The 25,797-nt window shown below is 42.9% G+C and overlaps 1 protein-coding gene across 14 annotated transcripts in view; it reads right to left on the bottom strand.

Moving 5' to 3' along the window:
• Window positions 1-25,797, bottom strand: part of PRDM2 (PR/SET domain 2) — a 119,680-nt gene that overhangs the window by 59,679 nt on the left and 34,204 nt on the right. For 10 of the 14 annotated variants that reach the window (XR_012031910.1, XR_012031911.1, XR_012031912.1 and 7 more), the window contains 3 exons: window positions 25,058-25,161; window positions 12,068-12,220; window positions 5,654-5,780 (listed from right to left, as the gene is read on the bottom strand). Coding sequence is in view for 8 of the 14 variants with exons in the window: in XM_072828289.1 (XP_072684390.1) it covers window positions 5,654-5,780; window positions 12,068-12,220; window positions 25,058-25,161 (384 nt within the window). In the remaining 6 variants the exon portion in view is untranslated. Of the gene's footprint in view, window positions 1-5,653; window positions 5,781-6,541; window positions 6,565-12,067; window positions 12,221-25,057; window positions 25,162-25,797 lie in introns of those variants that run through there. The other 4 variants (XM_072828280.1, XM_072828287.1, XM_072828286.1 and 1 more) reach the window with 4 other exon arrangements.

The raw sequence follows: 25,797 nt of genomic DNA on the forward strand, positions 1-25,797 counted from the left end.
GGGCCCAAGGGCCTCACCCTCAGGCACCACGGCCAGGCCTCTGCCCTTCAGCTTTGGCCAAGGAGCCACAAAAAGAGCCGTCGTCGTCAGCTGCTATGGGAGACTAGGACACCAAACACCACCAAAGCACCCGTTCTCAGCTTGCATCCTGTAATCCTAACTTTAAAGGGAACTGGTGTTGTCATGTCTGCTGCTGCAGCCCACCCCACGGACAAGCGGACAAAAAGCAGCATATTCTGCAGAAGAAAAAGCATAGAAAACCTGGACTCAAGTTCTGACTCTGCCATCCACCAGCCGTGAGTTCCGACAGTTTCACCAAGCTGGCTAAGTGTCCATCTCCTCATCTGGAGGTGGTGTGCGCACCGCAGCAGCAGAGGCTGCGCGGAACACCCACGGGAGAGTGCCCAGCACTGCTCCGGGCTACTGACCCCGCCCGGCTGGAGCACCGCACACCTCTGTCCCCTAGCACCCTCTCCACTGCCACCAGAGCCTCCTGCTGCACCTGTCTTCTACCTGTTGTCCAGCAGGGACCTGTGACCTCCCATGTCCCTCCAACTTTTTCCTTCCCCAGCTCGTCCAAGGTCTTTCCTTCTTCTCTTCCTCAGAATCCTTCACAGGAGTCCTCCCCACCGTGCTCTGCTTTGTCACTGCAATGCAGCATGTCCCCTCTCCCAGGGGGTTCCTGCCTACCCCTCCCTACCATGGGCCCCAAACACACATAAACTCGAACACCTAGGAAGCCTGACCTGCACTGAGCTACATTAAGATGGGCGGTAAGCTCCTCCCTGGACCTTTTCCCTCCCAATCCAGCCACTGAGTGGAGCGCCTGGTAGAGAAGGGGCCTGTGCGTCCACTTGGAGACCTGAGTTTCATGATACAAAACCCATAGGTGGCCCCCCCGATGTCCCCACCCCTACCTGAGCAATAAACTGCCCAAAGTGCTGAGAGAACATCCAGATCGGTCCCTCTTCCTGGAGCTGAGCGGGAGCCCACCCCTACGTCACTCGTGTCACGGCCTCTGAAAGGCCATCCCTGGCTACCCACATCCACCGCCCCCCACCAGCTCACACACACGTTCCAGACTCACACTGTTCATCTAGCTGACCATCCCCCTGCTCCCTGGGGCGTACGCTCCGTGATGGCGGGAACACTGGCCACTCCAGTTCTCGGCTGGAACCTCAGCATCTAGCACAGTGTCAGACGCGGACCGGCAAATGCCTGTGAGAGGCCGAGGGGGGACCCTCCAGACATCTGCCGCCGCTCCTCTCTGACAGTCCCCTAAGGCTCCTCGCCACCCTTTCTACTAAAGAGACGACCCAGCGCCCTAGCCAAGCTCTCCCTCCTCTTGGCATCCGGAGCCCTTGTTGCCCACACCAGCAGGTCAGCACTTACTTTTTTCCCCTTAAACTGCCACAGAGCTATCATTCTGCACACAGATCTCCCACCTCCCTAACTTGACTCTAAGTGCGTGTAGGCTCCGTCACCTTTGGAGAAGCAAGCCTTTCCAAATATGTGCAACTAAGGAAAGCGCAGGTGCTCTTCACAGTACCAAGGTGCTTTATTTGAACGACTCTGATTACAGAGACGCACGGAACATTTCCTCTTTAAGTTGATTATAATTTAACTGTTCTGTGATGACTACAAATCACCTCCTCAGATACTATAAACTAGCTGGCACTCTCAGGGACTACTTACACTTTCTATAAAGGATCATCTAAAACCTCTCAAGTAACCCGAAGGAGCTACACTCTTCACAAGGCATTGCCAGTTTGGTTATAAACCGCCTTCTTTACTGTCCAGCTCCCAGCTATAAAAACTATCTGCTGCTATAAATAATTCCTCTGTCTCTAATTTGCTGTGAATGGGAAAGTCAGTAGGTGAGGAGGAGGCCAAAAATCAAGGTGAAGTGGCACAGTGCGAGGTTCCGCCAAGGGAAAGGAGAATGGAGGGGTCCGCCGCTGGTTCTGGGCTTAGAGAAATCCTCCATAAATACCGACTGATTAAATGAGTCACAGACTCAAGAGTTCCTCTGCAAGAAACACCAACTGTCAGCTACCCCCCTGCACTTACTGTTACAATGGTCCTGGCACGTGGCACTGAGCTCTTTTTCATTATTTCCTTTGCTCCTGACAGCAACCCCATGAGGTTAGGTAGCACAGAGACCGTGCCATGTTAGGATTCTCGTTTTTAAAGCTATGGACACTGTACACCCTAGAAAGGTGACATACTTCCCCAGTCACACACCTGAAGAAACCCAGGACTCCTGTGTCTTACATTCCTTCCACTAAGCCCATCTGTATGAGCCACTATTGTTTCCTTAGGGATCAGGTAAGGACTTCAGGTAAAGGCTCTCCCGTAGCCAGGAGACAGCAGTGCAACGCCACATTCTATTATGGTCTGTATTTTACAAGAACTTTTTGCCAACAGTCATTATGTACTGCTAACAAGCAAACTCAATCTCTTATATCTCACAGGAACAAACGGCACAAATGGCACAAATCGAGAAGATGGTAAATTCCTCTAACTGTGGCCTTTCTAGGTTTCTATTCTCAGAACACAATCTTCCTGTGGTTCAAATTAAAATAACTGAAGCATCAGACACTAAAAAACTCTCCCTCCTTCTCTATCTACAAAGTCTCAGCTGTCCCAGCCAAGAAATTCTCATGCTCCATCTCATAACGGGCTGCTCAGGCACGTAAGAAGTCAGGCTGAATTACGAAGCTGAGAATCCAAAACTCTCGTCTGAAACACCTAAAGTATGCACATCTTTGGCCCATGGCAAAGTTGCATGCTCGCTGGTCAGAGACAATATGAACTGTGTTCTCCCAGCACTGCGTGCTCTCCCTTCGTTACAAGGTTTGTGTGGGTCTTTGTTTGCCAATCAGCCAACGTTTATTGAGGGCCTATTCCATGCCAACCATCAAGGTGCTGATCAGCAACTTCCTTATGTAATGTCGGTCTCCCCAACTAGACTCCAGGCATCATGAGGAGCATTACTGCTTCTTTTCTGCTCACCACTGCCCTGTACAAGCTAGCAGAGTGCCTGGCACATGGCAGGGACTCAACAAACATGAACTGAATGAATGAATGAATGAATGAATGAATGAATAACAGAGACAGAGACAGAGAGAAGAGGCCACTTTGTAAAGGAAGTAGGACTTTTTACTGCCCAGAACACGCCTCATGATCCACCAGCGATGTGATGAATTCTGAAAGGCGCCACATGCAATGCACAGCTGTAGGCATAGCAGCTGTCATGCAAAGGAGCCGAGGCCCAGAACTCCTGAAGAATTCAGCCCTTTGTTTTTCTCTCCCTGCCTCATAACCAAAATGAAGTTAGTTAGGTCCACTGTCAGTCTACCTGTCAGCTGCATGTCTTCAACATCTGGCTTTCAGAATTACTAAGCTAACATGCTACTGAATGAAATTTTTGTTGATTTACTCTCTGACATCACTGCCTGAAAAAATAGTTTTAAATGTCTGAGGTCACACATAAGACCTAAAGAGAACCAAGTTAAAATAAAAAGTTCTCCGTTTCAGGTCTTTGCAAGCTATAAATTAGCTTTCACCGAGTGTTTAATTTAAAAGCAAAGGTTTGACTCATTATTTAAAGTCTCTAAACTTCAGGACTCTTTACCAGCAAGTTGTTCAAAACAGACTATTAAGTTCTCAGAGCAAGCTTCATGCCAAGTATTTTCATTAAAACCTAAGACTCAGTAGATTATATGCTTCCCAGAGTAAATACAAAAACAGTAACAGGATAATATGAAATACTTAATTCAATGTAAAAACCCAGCAATCCAGGCAGGTATAAAAATATAAATGTGTAAAATTCATGTATCACCAATAAAAAATTTATTTTCAGGCTTTTCCCTCCACATCCAACTAAATATGCTGGAAAAAATTTTAGGGAATCAATAAAAAAGCAGAAAGCCATGAAATGTTCTAAACATGCACACCAAAGTATGCCAAACTAGAGAAAAACCTGAGAGAAGGTGCTAGTAAGCTATGAATGTATTTAAATAAATCATTAGTTACACTCAGTAGCAGAATTAGTATCTGCTCTTCTTCCCCAAACTCCCACTCCTGCAAATAAATCACAACTTACCTGGAGAGGCTGATGGCATCACTTATAAATAAAAAGAACACTAAATAAAGGAACAAACTGAAATATGTAAACAGTGTTCAAACAATTATGTACTAAGCCTAAAAACAGCAAAAATCGTAAATATTCAGTTACAGCAGAAGAGACACTCGGGAATGTTCTAGACCCTGATCATCTATCTGATGCAGGATCAAAGCATTTAATGGACTAAAACAATGACAAGATAACATTTGATAAATAGGAAACATGTATTTAGTGAAAGACCCCACCAACTTTCTCTTGGATGAGTTAACTGTCTTCCCATTACACTGCGAAATACAGAAGAATGTGTAATAGAAAAAAATCAGAATCGACTTCTCGCCTACGTTTTTAAACACTACTTTTACACTCTTCCAAAATCAGAGTAGGTTGATTTTATTTACAGTATGACTTCCGCAGCTCACTCGGCTACGGTGCGAGTGAAGGACGGGCGCCTAAGTTCCGAGGACTACAAAAATTTACGTAAGAGCTAAAGCAGGCAAAACAAACAAACAAAAACGGGTTTATGCGAGTGAGGAACTACCATACCGTGCCTTGGCACATATTCAAACTGGACTCTATGAAAGATTCGCCAATTCACATTAAAATTCTTCATTAAAAAAAAAAAAATCCCGACGTGTCCGAATGCCAGCTGGAAATACGATCCATCCAACCAAACTGTTTTCCTACCGAGAAATTATCCCCTTCCCTAAAGTGTGACGACGCTTTACCTTTTGTTCGGAAACATCATAAAACAAAATAAAACTAGGAGAGCGGTGAGAAGTGACACAACAGCACAGTCGTCAACTTCCATCTTGTTAGTGGCCTAATTTCGAGAAGGTCCGCGGCGCCCAGACCTTCGCCCACCCGGAGTGTTGCAATCGTGCGCAGCGCGGGGAGCGGAGCGGAGGCAGGGGAGCGGGGAGCAGGGGAGCAGGAGGGGAGGCAGGGGAGCAGGGGAGCAGGGGAGCGGGAGTAGGAGCCGGGAGCAGGGGAGGAGGCAGGGGAGCAGGAGCGGGTAGCGGAGCGGGAGCGTAGGTCGGGGAGCGGGGGAGCGGGGGAGCGGGGGAGCGGGGAGCAGGAGAGGAGGCAGGGGAGCGGGGCAGCGGGGCAGCGGGGAGCAGCGGGGAGCAGCGGCGCGGCCTGCCCCGGGAGGCCCAGAGGAGGGCAGGGCCCGGGCGGCGGCGGCGGCGGCGGCGGCGGCGGCGGCGGCGCGGCCGTCCCGGGCGGACCCGAGGCCGCCGGATCTGCGGGCCTGGCAATGTCACGGGGGGGCACGGCTGGTGACGCGTCCCGGGCCAACGGCACCCAAAGCCAAGGCTGCGCGGGGCGTGCGGGGCTGCGAGCGCGGCGTCCGGCCGTGATTCAGCAGCGGCCCGGGGGGGGTGGGGGGGGCCGGGGCCGGGGCCGGGGCCGCCGAGTGGGGCCGCGCGGGGCCGGGGAAGGTCAGCGAGGGCCGCGGGCGCCCCCGAGCCCGAGCCGGGCCGGGCGGCGGGGCGGCGGGGAGCCGGGGGCGGCGCGGGCGCCTACCTTTCCTGCTTTTCGGGGAGCTCCGCTTGCTCCGGGCGCTGGCTCGCTCTTCCTCAATCGCAGCTGCTATCTCGGGGTTGTCTTCCCCATTGTACCAGACCAGGAGCTCCTCGCCCGGCGCGATTGGCTGCGGGGACAGAAGAGACAGGCGCCGGGCCAATCAGAGCGGCGGTTGTTGGCGGGGCGGGGCGGGGCGGGGCGGGGCGGGGCGCGGGGCTGCGGGCGGGGCGGGGCTCGGGGCGGGGCTCCGGGCAGGGCGGGGGGCGGGGCTCCGGGCAGGGCGAGGGGCGGGGCTCCGGGCAGGGCGGGGCGCGGCGCGGCGCCAGGCCCGCCCGGCAGGAAGGGCTCCCGAAGCTCGGCGGCGGCGGGGCGGGCCGGGCGGCGGCGGGCGGGGACCCTCTGCTGGAGGGAGGACCTCACGTCGCCCCGCCGCTCCCCGGGCCTGCGCAGCCGCGGCCCCCCGACGGCCCCCGCTCGGAGCCTCGGCCGCCCACGCGCAAAAACTGAGACGCGCAACCATTTGCCCACGAACTGCAGGCTCGCGACCCTCGGAAAGCGCAGTGGGGAGAGCCGCGGCCGGAAGGAGAAGCGCTGGAAGCTAGCGACCTGCGCACGTCTCGGAGCAAGTTCAGGAGCAGGTTGGGCAGGACCGCAGCGCGCCGCCACGGAATCCCAGAAGTGCTGCGGGACGGGCGGACGCGGGGTCCCGGGGTCCCGGCCACCGACCTGCTCCCGAGGACGGGCCGCTGCCTCGCCCTCGCACCGGACAGCTTTTAGACTCACAAGGAAATTCCCAAAAATAACAGAGAACAAACCAAAAACCCACAGGTACTATGGTTCTAAAACATGAACTCTGAAAAAGCCATAAAAGCAGTGACGGACACGTACCCCCACCGTGCTGATGACACCTACGATAGGATCCCGACGAAACAGATACACGGACTGCAAAGATCACATTCCTAAATAGAATTTAAGGAAATGGCTTATTGGCTTCTCTCACAATGACTCATCTGCTCAAAAAGTTCCAAGGGTAACAACACAAGTAAAACTGCACCTAAAACCCACCGAATAAACTAAGAATCCATCAGTCCATACCGATACAAATCTAGTGAATGGACAAGTAAATAACTGAGAAAGAAAGACCTCTCTCTTCCTTAAAGTAGATCCCAACCAATCAATGACATGTTAGAAAACCTCCAGTTGGTAATCGTAGCATTAATAACTGATTCATCAACAGATGCGGAAACTAGTAGGTGTAAGTTTCAGGTGTAATACAGTATTAGCTGTATGGTCTCAAAACATCTCCCCATAAAACATTAATTACAAAGGTAAAAAAAAACAAAAAAACAAAAAAACAAAAAAAAAAAAAAAACAAAGGTAAAAACAGTAGTACCCTTTAGAACAAGATAGGTCAACATCAGCTGCCTGCTGATACAATGCACAGGAAAGAATATCATCACTTCTGGAGAGCTCGGCCCAAAATGCCACGACCATAACTTAATCAGGATGAAATGTAAGAAAAGCCCAAACTGTGGGGCATTCTACAAAATAGCCGACCAGTTCTCTCAAAACTGAAAGGATATACAAGACAAAGACCACGTACTGTCCACAGTAAGGAGACTGATAAGAGAATACAGCTGAATGCAACTGAGCTTTCTCTTCCTATAACGACATGGTTGGAACAACTGATAAAATGTGAATAAGGTGTAGAGATTAGCTAATGAGATACTGTGTCAGTGTTAGCTTCCTGATTTTGATCACTGCACTCGGATCATGGAAGAGGAGGCCCTTGGTTTTAGGTGCAGGTGAATTCCATCTAAGATGCCAACTTAGAAACTGCACAGTTCCTCATTTTAACATCCCTTCTCATCTAGATAAAGCCCTTGAAAGTAGCCTTTGTTTCATTCTCTGCAGAACTCAGCTTATGTAGTCCAAATTTTAAGATATTCTAAAGTTTTTTAAATGAAAGAACGAGATACTGTTTCCTTTGCTCCCCCAAGGATGGCTAAAACCTGCCATTTTCTTATATTTAAACCAATATACTATTATTTGCCTTATTGAAACAATTACACCCAAAGAAACAAAAAAAAATCTAATATATAAGCTGTTAATGCATTGAAATAGCCATTACAGATGTCTTTTGGCACTCTGATGGGCTAAATCTGTTTCTGCTGAAGGAACAGGCTTTTTATTTAAATAAACTATTTCTAGTTCCAAAATATAGTTTGCTTCTGTTTTTTTGTTATTAAGTCATATATGTATGAAATGGCAGTATCCTATAATATTTGAAATGATTAGGGTTCAGAGAAATAAATGAAGTCTTCAATAAAACCAAAGTAAAGAAGAAACATGAAAAGGAGTGAAGAAAAATGTATACCCCATTTGTCCCTAGCCAAACAGCATAACCAGAACACTGGCTACCAGAAACCCACTGGATATTTCCAAGATACCTCCCAGACTCAGAGCTTGTTCGTTCTACTGCAATCTTCTGCAGAGTACTGACTGTACTAGCAGCTGTGTGAAGATAAATATCAGCACAAACTTTTTTTTTAGGAGGGTACTCTTTTGTTGTTGCAAAACACAATATTAAACACACAATAGAATCTGTTCTTAACTCAAATCTCATATAACATTTCTAAATAGCTAAAGATCTGGTGCACAGCTAAGTTAAGAACAACCTGATTTGTAGCTATTGAACAACCTTCAAAACCATTAGCAGCTGAGATGACTATTGTATCATTGAGCTATATACTTCCCAGTAAAAAACTTCACAGTAAAACAGCTACACAACTAACAGAACTTTACCAAGAGGAAAACGTATTTTTTTAATCATTGCTCCTTTGCTTCTGTACTATGTTTTTTCTTCTGCACTGCTTAGCACATTTAAGATTTTGTAAGTCAAATTTCAGAAGAGAAAAATCATGTCCTTAAACAGAGGAAAGATAAACCCACATTTTAAAAAATAAAGTTGAGGGCAGCCCCGGTGGCGCAGCGGTTTAGCGCCGCCTGCAGCCCAGGGCATGATCCTGGAGACCCTGGATCGAGTCCCACATCAGGCTCTCTGCATGGAGCCTGCTTCTCCCTCTGCCTGTGTCTCTGCCTCTCTTTCTCTCCCTGCATCTCTATGAATAAATAAATAAAATCTTTAAAAATAAATAAAATAAAATAAAAATAAAAAATAAAGCTGAAAGTCCAAACAACTTCTGTTTTATGTATTGTACTGTGGTGTTCAACAGAACAACAACAAGAAGACTTTAAAATCTTTCTTCTCCTTTGAGTTCCGACAGGTGTACAGAACCAAGCATATACTCTTACCTAAGTATCAGTAAATATAAACTTGAAATCTTACCAGACCAATTGGGAACAGGCAAGGGTTCCAATAAATATTCCAGACACTAGGTCAGAATAAGAGAAGTACTCCAGAATTACAAGAACACACAAAGCACATCAACACTCGGCCCCCTACAATCAACTCGCCAGCATGATCTCTTCAGAGTCACAGGTCAGATGGCCTCAACTCCCCAACGGGCGAACTGAAGACTGAAATTTATTTTTCTCCCTGCGGGCCACTAGGCCCCACCGGATCTGAGCCTCGGCCACCTCACCAGCCTCATCTACCATTCCTCTCCTTGCTCCAGCCACACTGGCCTTTTCTAGTCTTTTAAAAAAATAAATAAATAAATAAGTCTAGTTTGTTCCTACTCCAAGGCCTTTGCTTCTTCCAAGCCCCTCTTCCTAGACTGCTCTTCTTGGAGACATCTTTGGGTAACTGGCTCCTTCCTATGCTAAGGGGTAGGGTGGATAGGGTTTATAGGTCTTGTCTTCCCTGACCCACCAGATATAAAATTATATAATTTGTATAATTTTACTCATTGTTTATTATCTGCTTCCTCTGCCATAAATTGAAGTTCCATGAGACCAGAGACCTTCTGTTCTACTCACTACTACAGAAGAATACTTTGTATGTAGTAGACTCTCAATAAATATTTATCAAACTAATGAAACGGATGGCAGGCTAACTTTCGGGAATTTTTTTATAAGGATGTTATTTATTTGAGAGAGCTCGCATGAGCACAGAGGGAAAGGGAGAAGCAGGCCCTTTCCTGCTTTCTGATCAGGGAGCCTGATGTGGGGCTTGATCCCAAGACCCTGGGATCAGGACCTGAGCCAAAGGCAGATGCTTAATCAATTAAGCTACCCAGGCACCCCTAACCTTCAGGAATTTAAAATGGTTTTTAATCATACTATAAACAAGACCAGTGTTGAGATCTCCTCATTATCTGGGTGATAGTTGAGAAGGCTATACAAAGCCCAGAGGAACATCACGTGTAATTTATTTACAAAACCTAACCCACAGAAAGCTTAATCTAGAAGATTATAGTCAGATAATCACCAGCAAGGAATCTGAAAGGTCTTATGTGTACGTGAGCAAACATCAAAGGTCAGGACTGCGGAAAGTCTGCAAAGACAGAGCTATGTTACTTCAGACAAAGGTAAAAAGAGTAGCAGTGGTACAGCCGGTTGACACTTGGGAGTACTCAGGCTAGGCTAGGAACTGTTCAAGGAACCTTATACATAGTGGCTTGTTTAACCTTCACAACAACTGCTATGTATTAATTGCATTTTTACAGATGAGAAAACTAAGAGAGTTTAAGTAACTTCTCACAGTCAGACATCTAGAAGCCAGAATTCACTCATAAGGCAATCTGCTCCAGAGTCCCTACTCCTAACCACAGGACTATACCACCTCACCAAAAATAACAGCTAGCATTTAGCACTTATCAGTCACTAGAGCTCTACCTCTAATAACCTATGCAATCATCATGATAACCCTATGAGGTCATTACCATAATTACCTGTATGTTACAAATAAGGAAACTAAGAAACAGAAAGGTGGTTCCCTTGGCTCACAAAGCAAGCCCAGATTTAATCCAGAAGTCTGGTTTTAAAGTTCACTCTCCCAAATACCATTCTCACTCGATTCTTAGTGTTTCCCAGATCTGCTATGAGAGATGAATACGTTTTAACTGGAAGTCTGATGAAGGAACTGCGGAATGCCTGACTATCATCCTGGGCTTGCTGTCCCTTGATCCCCTCGCATTCATCCCCTCGCTGGTTACTTCATCTCCACCAGGATTCTGCGTCACCAATTTAATCAGAGGGAACTGTCACTTGAAGTCATTTTGAGAAACAATGAACGAATTCTTGAATCAAGTTCTGAATCCAATTTCAAGCTGTGGTGTAACAAAACTGCATAGTAACACCTACTAGGAAATCATGTGATTGCAACCCAGCAGAAAGAAAATGAGAAGGACAATGGGAGACATTTTATACGAGAAGATACCACAAAAAAAAAAAAAAAAAAAAAAAAAAAAAAAAAAAAAAAAATTTTCCCGTAGGGACTGGAATCAAGGACTTGGGTATATATGAAGCAAAGGACAGTCCAACTGGCTAAGGATGACAGGAAAAATACAGCAAAGGAAAATTAAACAGCTCTGTGTTAACTAAATTTCCCAAAATCCCAGCACTACCATGCTGCAAAGCTGACCACTGTCTTCAACGCTTGCTCAAGGGATTTCAACTCCACAGAGACCATTTTCATGGTTTTCATGGACTGTCTAGGACATTTTTAAATGGAAGTGAATAAACAGAAACTTGAATTGCAGCCAATTTTAGTTAATGTATCTATTCCAAAAAGGAACAATCGTCTACCTCAGAGCCTCAAACCTCCTCTTTAGAGAACACTTCCATGCAGGATCACTGCAGATTTGCCTTCCCAGACAACACGAAAACAGGGACAGAGATATGGACTTGACTGTTGCAGAAATACAGCAGCACTCTAGGCTTCCGAATGCTAACTGCCCTGCATGTACTCAGTGACCTCTGGCCTCACGACAAACTCCAGAAGACGATTTTCCTCTTCTTTTCATCTCAATGATTAATGCCTCCAAATAAAAAAATTGGCAAAAAGAAGAAACCCATTCCACTTAACTTCCATTCTGAATAAAATCTAGGAAGAAAAAAAGCTAATCCACATCTACATGACACTGAAGACCAAGAATGTGTTTTCAGTTAACACAGAAGGACCACTGCTACTGACAGTGTCCTATACTTGGACAAATCTGCCCTGGGACAGTTCGTGGTGCATTTGTATCTTAGGAGGAGGGACTGAGCTGCCACACGCTTAACTCACCGGTATCTCTAAGGATGCAGTATGTAATTACTTAACACAATCTTCATGCCTTGGTGCACAGAAAGCAGTGGCAACTGTATATTTAAAACAAAGACCTTGCGATGTGTTGATGAACCACTTTCAAACATAATCCTTTTAAGGTAGGCAAAGTCATTACTGTCAGTCACAAAAATAAATGCATGCATAGTAACTCACAGCAGCCCAGCTCTTAACATTCTTACCTTTAAAGTTTTATAGTAAATGGCCCTGTTGATTTCCAGTGGAAATAAATTTTGCTCTTCTCCTGAGCAAGCCCAATTCACATATCGCAGCCAGTTCCCCTTCTCTGGATCGGTGGCATCAATGCACATCCATCCCAAATTTGGGTAATATACCTTGGAGGAGAAAGGGAGGACACACCATTGTTAAAACAGGAGTGTCTTCAAAATGTTTCCATTTTTAACTTTTGAGATAATTCCTTTTTATCATATGCAGTACTCAACAAAACATTTCACAGAAACAAAATACATGGGGATCCCTGGGTGGCTCAGCGGTTTGGCACCTGCCTTTGGCCCAGGGCGTGATCCTGGAGTCCTGGGATCAAGTCCCACATCCGGCTCCTTGCATGGAGCCTGATTCTGCCTGTGCCCCTGCCTCTCTCTCTCTCTCTCTCTCTCTGTCATAAATAAATGAATAAAATCTTTTAAAAAAATAAGCAACAGAGAAAAAACTAAAAGATGAAAAACGGAGAGCCAAGACTGATAATCCTCATTAATCATTTCTCTATCTGGGCTGGAGTCATTTTTTTCTCCTAAACTTCAAGAACGATAGCAAGTATGTGTAATGATCTCTAAATGCTCTGCAAATACTGTCTGCACACAAAGACAAATAACAACTCCAGTCCCTAAATGTAATTGGAAAAGAAGAGTGAGCTGCCGGCAGCACCACACCACACCAAGTTCCCTGAGTGTTCTGGGAATGTGGGGGCCCAGTTCTGTTGGACTACACAGTTTAGAGGTCCCTGGGCTTCAGGAAGTGAACGTGCAGTGTGAACCCCCCTGTGTGTGATGGCGCTCGGGTGCTCTTACAAACTCAGCTGACCCTCCAAACCTTCTCTACCTAATCATCTGTTAGGACTAAGGTGCTATGGAACACACTCCGGGAAGTACCAGTGTCCTTCCAAAGTAAAGACCTGAAACCCGACTTCCCTCTCAGGACTCCCATCAAACCTACTCATCCACTCTGGGTCAATGTCCCCATCCTACCCACCTCTGCCAAACTTCCAGCATTTCTCATTCTTTTATTTGAAAGTCTATTTAGCAACAATATTTAACTTTTATCTTTGTATATACACACATACATGTATACACATATACAAATATGCATACATACATATATAGATCATATATGTGGGGGTTTTTTTTACTTCCCCCCAAACTAGACTGTAAAACACTTGATTATGCACTGAAATAGAACCAAAGGGTCAACTGGTGATAGACCTGTCAAAAAATAAAAAAGGAATGTGTCTTTTACCTTCTCTTTAGGAAGAAGGGAAAGACTCTTGTTGCTTCATCTGTTCCCTACACATACATAGCCAAGACTCCCCCACTCATTTCTTCTTTTCTCTCCTACCCACATTACACACTCTTCTTTACCGCCTCTGTCCCTCTGGAACAAAGCTCTCATGCCTCACTCCCCGCTTTCTTGGGCATGTCTGTGTCTCCCAGCCTGTATCTGTGTCTGAGCAGCACCCACCTCAACCGGTGCTAACCATACTTCTTTCCTGTGAGGAGTCAGATGTCAGGCATAATGCTATATGCTTTCCATGTCATCTCATTTAACCCTAGGCAGCAGGTTCACTATTATCACTTTTTAATATGTGTAAATTGAGGATCAAGAGTTCAACTGGACTTTCCCAAAGTCACTCACTTAAATCCAAATCTGCCTGACCCAACCATACTTATCAGCACCTTCCTTGACCATCCTAGTTAAAACTGCAAATCCTTCTCTTCCCATCACCCCCCAGCCATCCTACCTGATTTTTCTTCAAAGCATTTATGCTCTTTTAAAGTATGAGATCATCTCCTTACTTATTTTATTTAGTGACTGCAACCCCACACCAGAGCATTAGCTCCATGAAGAAAAGACACGTCAGCCTTTGCACTCACTGCAGCACTCCCAAGGCTTGACCAGAGCCTGCCACTGAGGAGGCTCTCAATGAATAACTATGGAATGACCTAAAGGATGTTGTCACACACCAAGGTGCCACCACCATCAGTTAATGAGCACCGACTATGTGACAGGTAGCATGCCAAGGAGTGTTTTCACTGTCCTGTAAGTGTCTCCTCTGAGTTTATTTAGAAATTGGATGTCTACTGAACATCTACCTACACCACTCTAAAGAAAAGTTATCTGTGTCCCATTAGACCCCTTTTCAAGCTATCATTCACCCTCAGCGCACACGCGCACGCACACACACACACATACACACTCTTGTCCCTGCAAACAGAGAAAGGGAAGTCCTCAAGTGGTATGTTATGAAGAGACAGCATCACAATGCAAAAAAAATTTTTTTAAGATTTATTTATTTATTTATGAGAGAGAGAGAGAGAGAGAGAGAGAGAGGCAGAGACACAGGAGGAGGGAGAAGCAGGCTCCATGCTGGGAGCCCAACGTGGGACTCGATCCCAGGACTCCTGGGACCTGGACCAAAGGCAGGCGCTAAACCGCTGAGCCACCCAGGGATCCCCCACAATGCAAAATTTAAAGTGAAACTTCACACACCAAAATAATAGAAGGGGCTTTATTTTAAAATGTTTAACAGACATCTGTCATGTTTGCCAGCATGATGGCATAAGGGTAAGGGAGCAACTGTACGCTAACACCGGCAGTCCATCCAAAGTGTTGTTTAGACTTATCACAGCGGATGGCAGAGTCCTACTCACTCCCCATCGACATACTGATGTAGATCCAGAAATCACCAGGACAAACAGAGATGGTGCTGGAAAACCCCACATAGTCAAAGAAGGCAGCTGGGGAGAGACACCAAGTCTGCCCACCAACCAGGATAACCATACAAGCTGTGCCAGAATTTCCTGGCTCCCAGGTCAACACAGACCTCTGTGGCCCACTTGGGTGAATTCTTTATTTATGAATGGCTTATTTTATTTCATAGCATCTGCTATGTCATATTTAAACTAGAATACTGGGATCCCTGGGTGGCACAGCGGTTTAGCACCTGCCTTTGGCCCAGGGTGCGATCCTGGAGACCCAGGATCGAGTCCCACGTCGGGCTCCCGGTGCATGGAGCCTGCTTCTCCCTCTGCCTGTGTCTCTGCTTCTCTCTCTCTCTCTCTATCATAAATAAATAAAAAAAATTAAAAAAAAAACTAGAATACTAAATTCATATAAAAAGATGAATACCTCAATTTTTTTAAATGTGGAAAAATAATTCACAAAGGAATACACATGGCCAAAACCTCATGAAAGAAATTAAACTTATCTAATAATCAAAAAATAACTTCAAATTCAATAATTTTTACCTATCAACTTGGTAAAAAGAAATTTTTAAGAGAAACAAAAACAGGATTAGAAAGCAAACATCCTCCAAACAGTGATCAGAGAATTAATTGGTATCATTTTTTTTTTTGGATGGGATTTAGCAGTCCATGACAAAAAAGCTTTAAAACGTATACACACTTTAGCCAGCATACCCACTTATAGGAATTTATTCTCATGAGATAATTGGCAATTATACCAAGATGTATGTACAAGAACATTCCTAACAGTGCGGTTTATTACAGACTGTTTTCCATTAATTGCTAAGTGGAAAACACAATGGATCAGCTCAGTATGATAATCCAGTGCACATAGCAGAATACTAAGTAGACATTAAAAAGTACTTTTGTGTAAACAGTTGGTTTATGTGGAATCTTTTATTTTGTTAGCTATTTCTGTATCCCTTAAGAATTTTTCCAATGAACTTGTATTATTTCTACAATTGGAAGAAAACATAGGCAAAGACAAGCTGGAGGAATATTTTTATAGGTATAAAAGAATACTATTGACAACTGAATAAAGCCACTTACAGAAAGTATGGCTTAGGATGATGTCATTTTTTTTCTTTTTGGTTTTTTTTTTAAGATTTTACTTATTTATATAAATAGAGAGAGAGAGAGAGAGAGAGAGCATGAGCTGGAGGAGGGGCAAAGGGAAAGGGAGAAGCAGACTCCTTGCTGAGCAGGGAGCCGGACATGGGTGGACCCTGGATCATGACCTGAGCCAAAGGCAGATAGATGCTCAACTGACTGTGCCACTCAGGCACAGTCTTAAACTTTTTTTTGTCTTAAACAAAAGACATTTTTGTCTTAAACTCAGGAATATATGAAGAGAAAAATAACCTGACACTAAATACATGAAAATCTTACTAATGATTTTCTCTGAGAAGTGAGATTTTCCATCATTTTTCTTTCTTCTGCTCATCTGAATTTTCTGCCTTTCCTCCACTGACTTAGTATAATCTCTAAATTAAAAAAAGGTTGTGGGTGGGGAGAGCAAGTTAGTCTCCAGTATGAAAGCCCAAGTGTGCCTGACGTAAGCCAAGGCCTGCTGACACTCCTCCTCCTGCCACCACCAACATCATCATCACACACACATCATTTTTTTAAGTATATAGCTTTTCCTTTTTTTTATTGAGAGTCTAACCTTATAATTAGAAATGGGGATAAAAATATGTTTTTATATCATTTCTACCTTAGTTGGTCAAACCTTGGTTTCAAATTGTAATTCACTTCAGTGACTCACACACAGAACCCAAATATTAAGATTAATGTTAACTCCCAATGCTATACTACACAGCAGAAGTGCTGCAGCACCATTAGGCTAGGGTAGTGGAGAACCAACCAGAATCCCTTCCTTTCACATGAAGATAATGCAAAAGCAGCTAAAACTCCCACTCTAGCTCAAACTCAACAAAAGACATGCAACAAATCTATTTCCAAATCTTTATAATGACCAAAAAATATTTTCATATAATTAATCATTTTTCCTGAGCCAGTCTATAACACAGTCCCTTTTAACAAAAGCAAGGGTACTTGACTATGTATATATAAACAATTTTTTACAAATTAACTTTCAAATGGAATTCCCTACTTGGAGAAAAGAACTCAAAGGGGAAGAGCACCACCACCCCAAGCGCTGGGCGAGATGTTTAACGTGTTATTTTATTTAACCTTCACAAGAACCCCATGAAATATACTGAGCCCCTTTTTAAAATCAGGACACTAGAGAGGGTTGATCATTTTACTAGAATACTAAAGTCACTAAAGTCTGAGCCAGGATTCAAACCTGGTTCCCTCATGTATGCATCCATTTCAATTTTCCTCTTTCCAAACCCCTCCTCCCACGCTTCACCTTCCCTCCATTATCCAGGCCTGACCTCCTTTCTGTCCTCACCACTGAACAAAGACTGGGTATTAATTTTTTGTCAAACAAAACATAATCTTTATACCACTCAATTTCCATTCAGTTTAATCCAGTCCTTTTGAAATAGTTATAAAATAATCTAAATTCAAAATTCAGTACACACTCCAATTTAAAAACAAATCAAAATTAAATCCTCCTGATGCACAGAGGATGTTCTGCAAAGAACAAGCCAAACTATTCAACATACTTACCTCATGAGTTAGGGGTAAGAGTTTTCACATAGATCCTTCCTTATCATTTACTTGTTCTTTTCTAAACGTGTTCAAATTCATAAATTGAAAAAAATTCTCATTCAGTTAGTGCAAATGTGCATCATTCGAATCCTCAACTGCTTGGTTGAGGTCTGAGGTTCCTACCCACTCTCAACTTACAGTAACCAGCTGACTGTGACAGAAACCACTCCCAGACAGAGCACTGACGATGCCCCCTCATGCTGAATCAGCTCTGGTGCTGAGATACGTCTTTTGTGCATCCAGACAGCCCCCCGAAAACGAAGAGTCTACAGTGATAAAGCCATTCTGTTGGCTGTTCTCCAACTTGCCCTCCAAGAAGCTTTAACATGCTATTAGGTGGGGGCAGCCCGGGTGGCACAGCGGTTTAGCGCCGCCTTCGGCCCAGGGCGTGATCCTGGAGACCTGGGATGGAGTCCCATGTTGGGCTCCCTGCATGGAGCCTGCTTCTCTCTCTGCCTGTGTCTCTGCCTCTCTCTCTCTCTCTCTCTCTGTGTGTGTGTGTGTGTGTCTCATGAATAAATAAAATCTTAAAAAAAAACAAAAAAACATGTTATTAGGTGGGACAAAACCTGTCCTGGAGGTCCGGGCTCCTGAGGCTCCTTTCTGTCTTTATTTCTCTGGGAATCTAGCTTGTTGGAATTTCCAACACTTTGACCTATACACAACAGAAACATCTCACTTTCCCTGCCTGTTCCCCTTCACCATTTGTGGAGACTGACAAAGGCAGAACGGGGAGACAAGAGGCTAGCATCTCGACAAGCCCACCTCGCAGTAAATCAGCTTGCAGAAGTCAGTTTCAGGATTTCCAGCCCACACGGTTATTCTGGTCTTTCAGTTCAAAATGCAGCCCATGCTCTCAAATATTAGAAGAGAAGGAAATTCTAAGCAAAAATGAAGACCAGTAATCGTTTAAAAAGTACTCAACTACGAATACATATATAAATGTGTTTTAGTCCTCCATAAGATCACTCAAGTACTTTTCTTTTATGTTCAAATTCAACTAATATTTACCAGGCCAAATTCATCTATATCAAGTAATTTCATAAACGTCATCTCATTTGTAGCCAAACTAATGAGGAGCTTGTTGTCCTCATTTAAGAGTGAGGAAAAAGAAGAAAAGAACAGCCTTGCTTGGTATGGGAGCATTTCAATGAAAACATTTAATGAAAGTTATATCTCCGTAAGTTATTAACACTGCTACCTGGAAAATACCACACCTTCTTCTTGGTATGTTCACATTCCAGTCATTCTTGAGTTACAGAATTAGACACTTGGAGGGCTTGTTAAGGACCATAAAACTGCCACCCCACAGAAATAACTTTCTGGAGGCTAGAGACTGGATCTTTGGTACCAACTACTTCACTCCTCAGATTGCTTTAGAAAACCAAAGGTTTCTTTTTTAGAACTATTTAAACACATCAGTGCATCTGAAATATTCTGAAGATTCTAGAGTAAGAGAAATAAAGGGAATCTAATAGGTGGTGGCACATTATACTTCAATAAGCAAACTTGTAGGCAATCCTAAAATACAAATTGAAAAACTAAACAAGTGGGCTTCTCAAGCCTGCAAAGTCCCATACCACAGCCATTGTTACCAAAGCACAGCACTGACTGACTAACCCTTGACACTCTTTTTTGGAATTACTTTAAGTTTCATACCTACAACTACACAGATGTATTTGGAAAATCTCCCAACAATGGGTGTTCAATAAATATTCACAGGTTTGAGGTAGGTGCCCTGATCAATACTCAATGGATCAACAAAGTAAATTATTCTAACACTGGACTATGGATGTTTAAGCATGCCATGTAACCCCATATATCATATGCAAAATATATATCATATATAAATATGGATATAGAGCATTTGTATATTTTCTTGGGAGATTTTCAAAAGGGCCCACAACACAAAGAAGAATAAGGAACCTCTGGGCTCTGCTAGCAGGAAGAGCACAGAATAGGCAACCAAGAAGCTTGGACTCTCAGCAGGACTCCAGGACTGACAGCTTTAAGACATCAAGCAAGCCCCTTCACACTCAGATTTCTCACCCGTGCAAAGATTTAGGGCAGTTCCAGTACTCTTATTCCACAAACAAAACTTTCCAAAGGGTATATCACCAGTAATCTACACAATAGCACGCATGTTATATGCCAAATTTAGTGCTCCAGAACTTCAGAGCTTCACAAACAGGTTAAAAGAAGGCATAATACACTCCCAAAGAGTTCTGGGTTTTCTGGGGTTGTTTTTGGTTTGTTTTTGTTTTTGTTTTTGCCTCAGACCAAGCCACCAATCTTGGGAAGATTATTTGGGAAGATCACTTCATTCTCCATATTTCAATGCCCTCGTCTGTCCTGAAGTTCCTCAGAAAAGAATATGATCGGCCTAGGAGTTTCTATGGCTAACTCTACAGCTACTCCACTTTTAAGTGCCTAGTTCAAAATCTTCCCACTATTAACCACATAGCTTCACAGTAAACCGAAGACACCAGACATCACCATGCTTACTCCCACTTCTCCTTTCTAGACACTGAGACCAGAGCTCAGAAAACTTTTTCTGTAAAGACCCAGCAATGAATATTTTCAGCTTTGCAGGCTATTCAGTCCCTGTCAGAACTACTCAACTCTGCCACCATAGGGCCACAGCAGCCACCAATAACATGCAAACGAATGAGTGTAGCTATGTCCCAATACAACTTGAATCATGAGCTTACATGTGAATTTCATATTATTTTCATGTGTCACAAAACATTTTATTTTTGTTTATATCACTTAAGAATGTAGAAACCACTCGTACCTGCAGGACTATAAGGAACAGGTGACAGGTTGCATTTCCATGTGACCCTAGTCTTTTCCTCTGCTACTTACTCTAGAAGTTGGAATGAAGAGCTGAATAGTACTTACTGGAAAAAGGTTCTACAGGATCAACTAGCTGACTGCTCTCTTTTCTTGCCTCCATTTTTAACTTAGAAATAATCTGAAATTAGGGGCCCCTGGGTGGCTTAGTCAGTTATGGTCTGCCTTCAGCTCAAGTCATGACCCCAGGTCCTGGGATCGAGCCCCACAGAGGACTCCCTCCTTCTCCCTCTGCCTGCGTCACCCCGTTTGTGTGCTCTATGTTAAATAAATGAAATCTTAAAAACAAAAACAAAGCCTGAAATTAGAAGTGCTGAGCTAGCAAAGATCAGGGAATGCACTTGCTAACATCTAATGCTAACAGTGCAGACTGATAAAAAGTTATTCACTTCCTTAAATAATTAAAGTCCTCTCATTATAGAGAAATGACTTAACAATTTTAGTTGAAATACAGTTCTACATCTTCCCGCCATCCCTGACTCAAAAGTTGTTGCCTAAAAGAATACCACGCAATAGAAGCAGTCAAGTATTGGTTTCTATTTATAAGAATGGGACAGGGGAGGGGCTACAAAAAAGATTAACAATACTGGATTGATTGATTGATTGATTGATTGATTTTAAAGATTTTACTTATTTATTCATGAGAGACACAGAGAAGCAGAGACACAGGCAGAGGGAGAAGCAGGCTCCCTCCAAGGAGCCCGATGTGGGACTTGATCCCAGACCCAGGGTTCACACCCTGAGCCGAAGGCAGATGCTCAACCACTGAGCCACTCTGACATCCCAATAGTACTGGGTTTTAAAAAGTGGAGAAAAAATATGTACTTTTGGTGGCTATGTAAATTAGTGCAATCCTTCTGGAGGTCTGTTAGCAAAATTCACCAGAGATTAAAATGTATATAACTTTTGACTTAACAATTATACTTCCAGAAACTTATCTTAAGATAACAGACAAGTGAGCATACATATATATACAGCAAGTTTCATACTTGGAAGAACTGTTAATATCATGAAAAGATTAAAACTATTTAAATATCCAACCTGCTAAACAATGGAAGGATGGGATGAATTCTAGGTGGCCATAAGAAATAATGATGCAGATGAAACTATTTGACATGGATATGTCCACAGCATATTGAAAGAGAAAAACACGTCACAAAACCCGCACGTGCTGTTTGATCTCAATTGCATGAAATGTCTATATATGGTGTTTGTATATGCACCAGTGTACATGAGAGACAGAAGAAAAACAGAGACAGAGAAGCAGACACTTAGAGGAATGTTCACCAAAATATTCACAAATGATTTTTACTTTGTTGTTTATAGTTTTTGGTATTATATACATTACATTACAATGAGCATGTATTACTTTTATAATTTAAAAAAGGCTTATTAGGAATGCCTGGGTGGCTCATCTAGTTGCGTGTCTGCCTTTGGCTGGGGGCGTGATCCCGGGGTCCTGGGATGGAGTCCCACATCAGGCTCCCAGAGCGGGAGAAGCAGGCTCTCCTGTGTCTCTGCCTTGCTCTGTCTCTCATGAATAAATAAAAAAATCTTTGAAAAAAAAACTTATTAGAATTTATACCAAGCCCTAATGAAAACTATGAACTTTAAGTGATAACGACGCATGAGTGCAGGTTCATCGAGTATCTAACAAATGTACCGCTTGCTGCGATAGTGGGGGGAGACGGCAGTGTACAGAACTCTCTGTACTTTCTGCTCGATTTTGCTGTGAACCTAAAACTGCTCTAAAAAATAAAGTCTATTTAAAAAAGTTTATTAGAAGAATTCACAGGCAAACAACTCAGAAGTTCATCTCATGGGAAGCGATCTGAGACCCATGAAGTGAATCTGAAAGGCTTTTGTCAGAAGCAGTATTAGAATACTGCAGATGGCTCAGTGTGGGGGGGGGAGGGGGGGCTAGTCACAGCAAGTATCACACCAAGTTCAGCAGTTTAGCTGGCTAGCAAGCAATTCCTCCCCAGAAGCAGCTCAAAGAATGCTCTCCTCTTAGGAGAACCTGACAGTTCTGTGCATTCACCCTGAGGATACTTGACTGTTTCTCTCCTGTTGTTTCTGATTTAATAGAATGTTTTCAGTGAAAGCTTAGGGGACTTAAGACTGTGTTAGATAATCAAGGGCTCAAGAAAAGCAATTTAACACTTTGTCTTAGATTAGCTTTAAAATGGAGTTCTAGCTGGGGCAAGAGACCAGGCTGCTAAAAGATAAGCTGGTCTTAAGGGGCTTTAATGGAAGAACAAATGCCAAGATGAGATTTTAATGATAAGCAGTTTCTGTTATGTTAATAAGAGGCATTCTGATGCAAGTCTGAGGGTAAGACTAAGGTTGGAATAAATTAATGGGGATATACTAAGTTTTATTTGGTGTTTCTTTTTCTTTTTAAGAAATATATACATTACAATTGATGCTTCCTATACTTTGCCTCATGTATACTTCTACATATATGTCAGATATATCTACTTTTATTTTAACAAAGCAAAAAGCTTACAGGTTTCTCTAAAGTATACATACCTTGTAATCGCAACTATCTGAATGGCATCCAGTTGGTTTTTTAATGACAAGAAGGAAAGGCTAGCCTTGACAAGAACTCAATCTTTAAATGTAATAAGAAATGGCCATGTCATAAGATTCACAAACTGTGGTAGTACATAAGTAGAAGTACCTTAAGTTAACAATGCAATATTAACTCATTTATAAGTAGAAGTCAAATCCCTAATAGGTCATGGCTCCAAATTACAATTTTCACCAAGCTGACTATGAACTCATACTACATATGAATTTCAACACAAATGAAGCTTAATTTACAAAAGACACTATTAATAATTTACATTCTATGCCCAAAAATATCCAATTGTTACACTGGGTAAAACAGGTATGATAAACTTAGGTGTAATATTAATGACATTTGGTCAAGTTTAGCATTATACACACAGAACTAGACAATGCATTTCCTGGTTTCCAGACATTAGCCTCACTGAGATTAGCATTAACTTGATAGAACATATTTGTTAGTTTCCCTTGAGAAATTTCTAAAATTAAAAGTGCCATTTATTTTCGGGCATAGTTTTGTGGTCAAGACATTTTTAATCATTCAGGCATTAGCTTGAATAATTAGTATCATTTTTTGGCTGGGCAGTTCTACAAATATAGCACTCTTTTACTTCAGAAGCAGTGAAACAGCATAATGTGATTATTCTCATGTTAAATCCTCATTTCCTAAGGCCCCCTGGATTAACCGGCATCAGATTTATTATAAGGGATTCACAACAAAGAAACTCAAAATTACTGGAAGGAACTGTAGGAATCTTCAAGTTAAGAAACATTGCTTGTCTCACTGAAAACAACAGCAAAATACCTCAGATGTACAAATGTCACAGAACTCCTTGATGCAAAGTATCCAGACATTTCCTAGGCATATTTTATTTTTAGGCCTCTGGATGTTTACGTGTAAAACAGCTGTGAGTCAATATAAGACCATCTGATAGAAATGCTTTTCTAACCACTGAAAAACTTCACTTGTTTTGATAAAGAGTCACACCAACTGAGATCCTATCAGAATGTGAAGAGCTTCCCCAGAGCACCTGATCTGAACTAAATTCCACATAAATGCTGAATTTGCATGCAACTTTCCAGGAAACAGTAACAATCTACTTTACCCTCATGGTTATCTTAATAAGGTATTTTTTTATTAACCCCATTTTTAAATTGAGAGCTTTGGGGCCCACAGGTTAAGAACCCAGAGAGTCACAAAGCTAAAGGCTTGATTTGAGGCCAGCAATCCAATGAAACATTCTTAAATGCCTGTCAGGCAGCTGACATGGGTTCTGGTTCTGCATCAATACCACTCTCAACATAAGAGGAACACTTTACCTCCATTCTTGACAGCTTCACCTCTGTAAGCAATATGCTAATGCTCTGCATGGTCCTCCAGGACCATTGTGAGAACATGAAATAAAATTAAAGCCTTGTGAGAAGTCCAAAGAGCTATATAAATGTGCCATGTGCTAAATATATCCAACTCTGAATATTCCAGCAGCCAGAGATTATTTTCTAAAACACAGAGAAGACCCTAACACTGTTTTATCTGTGGCCACCTCAGAGTGTCTTTTATGTTATCTATCTGGAAGCCTGCAATGTGACAGACCAAAGTCTCCACTGTAATGTAAAACACCCTGAACAGGTAATAATAGAAAATGTGGATTTGACATTTATTGTTGAAGACAGACAAGCATCTTCAAAATACAAATGTGAACAGCACTCTGTGACCAAAGAAACACATTTTCTCTTTAATAAAAATATTCTTGAGGGATGCCTAGGTGGCTCAGTGGTTGAGCATCCAATTCTTGGTTTTAGCTCAGGTCATGATCTCAGGGTGGTGGGACAGAGCCCCAGTCAGCCCCCAGCTCAGTGGGGAATCTGCTTCCCTTCTCCCTCTCCTTCTTCCCCTCCCCACTCCCTCTGTCCTTCCCCCACTCATGCACTCTCTCCCGAAAATAGAGGTCTTTAAAAAATATATATTCTTGATTTTAAAGAACATTAAGATGACTTTTTAACTTCAAAATGTCAAATCCTGAGAGAATAGAATGATTTCCGAGAAGACGTACAGAAGAACACTGGTAAAGAACCAGAATTCTTTCTTACCTCCCACATGTACACATTATTCTTAACCTGAGATCTTTTTTTCTTATCACCAACAAATGGCCCAAACTTTTTGCCTTTTAAAATTGGTTTAGTGGCCCAGACACCTAGAAAATGAAACAAATATTTTTATCATGTTATTGTGGTTATTTTAAAAACTGAAATATTACAGTCAATTCTGTTTCACAAAATAGTTAGAAGGCTAACAAGATAATGTTAAATCAATGGAGAGCAAGTGAAGTCAAATGAAATTGTCTTCCACAAAGATTTTTCTTCCTTATATTCTTCTGTATTTCCCAAATAGCCTGTAGAGAACCTACATTGTTTGAGAAGTAGGAAAGAATGTTTTATATTTGTTTCTATTTTTAACAGGTAAAATTACTCAGATGGTCCAATCACAAATACCTGGAGAACAGAACACCACAATCACAACAACTAAGGGGAAACAAAACATGAGAAAGGAATGAAACTAGAAATAATTATTTAGACTCCTTTCTACTCTTCTGTAGATTTCATACAGTCTCTACTGCACATGAATTGCTTTTAGAAAGGCTTGGAATGCTGTTTTATGGATAAATATTTTTGAAGTTTGTTTGCTCAAAATGGAACACACTTTCCTCTGCCATCTCCAGCTAAGTCTCCTGAAAACTTAGCTGCTGTAACAACTCACTTTGCCGAGCTTCAAACAGCCCAGAGCTACACCTGCCGCTACTCCGTCATATTCCTGGTGTGTTCTGTGCATG

Source organism: Canis lupus, chromosome 5 (genome assembly GCF_048164855.1).
Source record: "Canis lupus baileyi chromosome 5, mCanLup2.hap1, whole genome shotgun sequence".
NCBI classification, from domain to species: domain Eukaryota; kingdom Metazoa; phylum Chordata; class Mammalia; order Carnivora; family Canidae; genus Canis; species Canis lupus.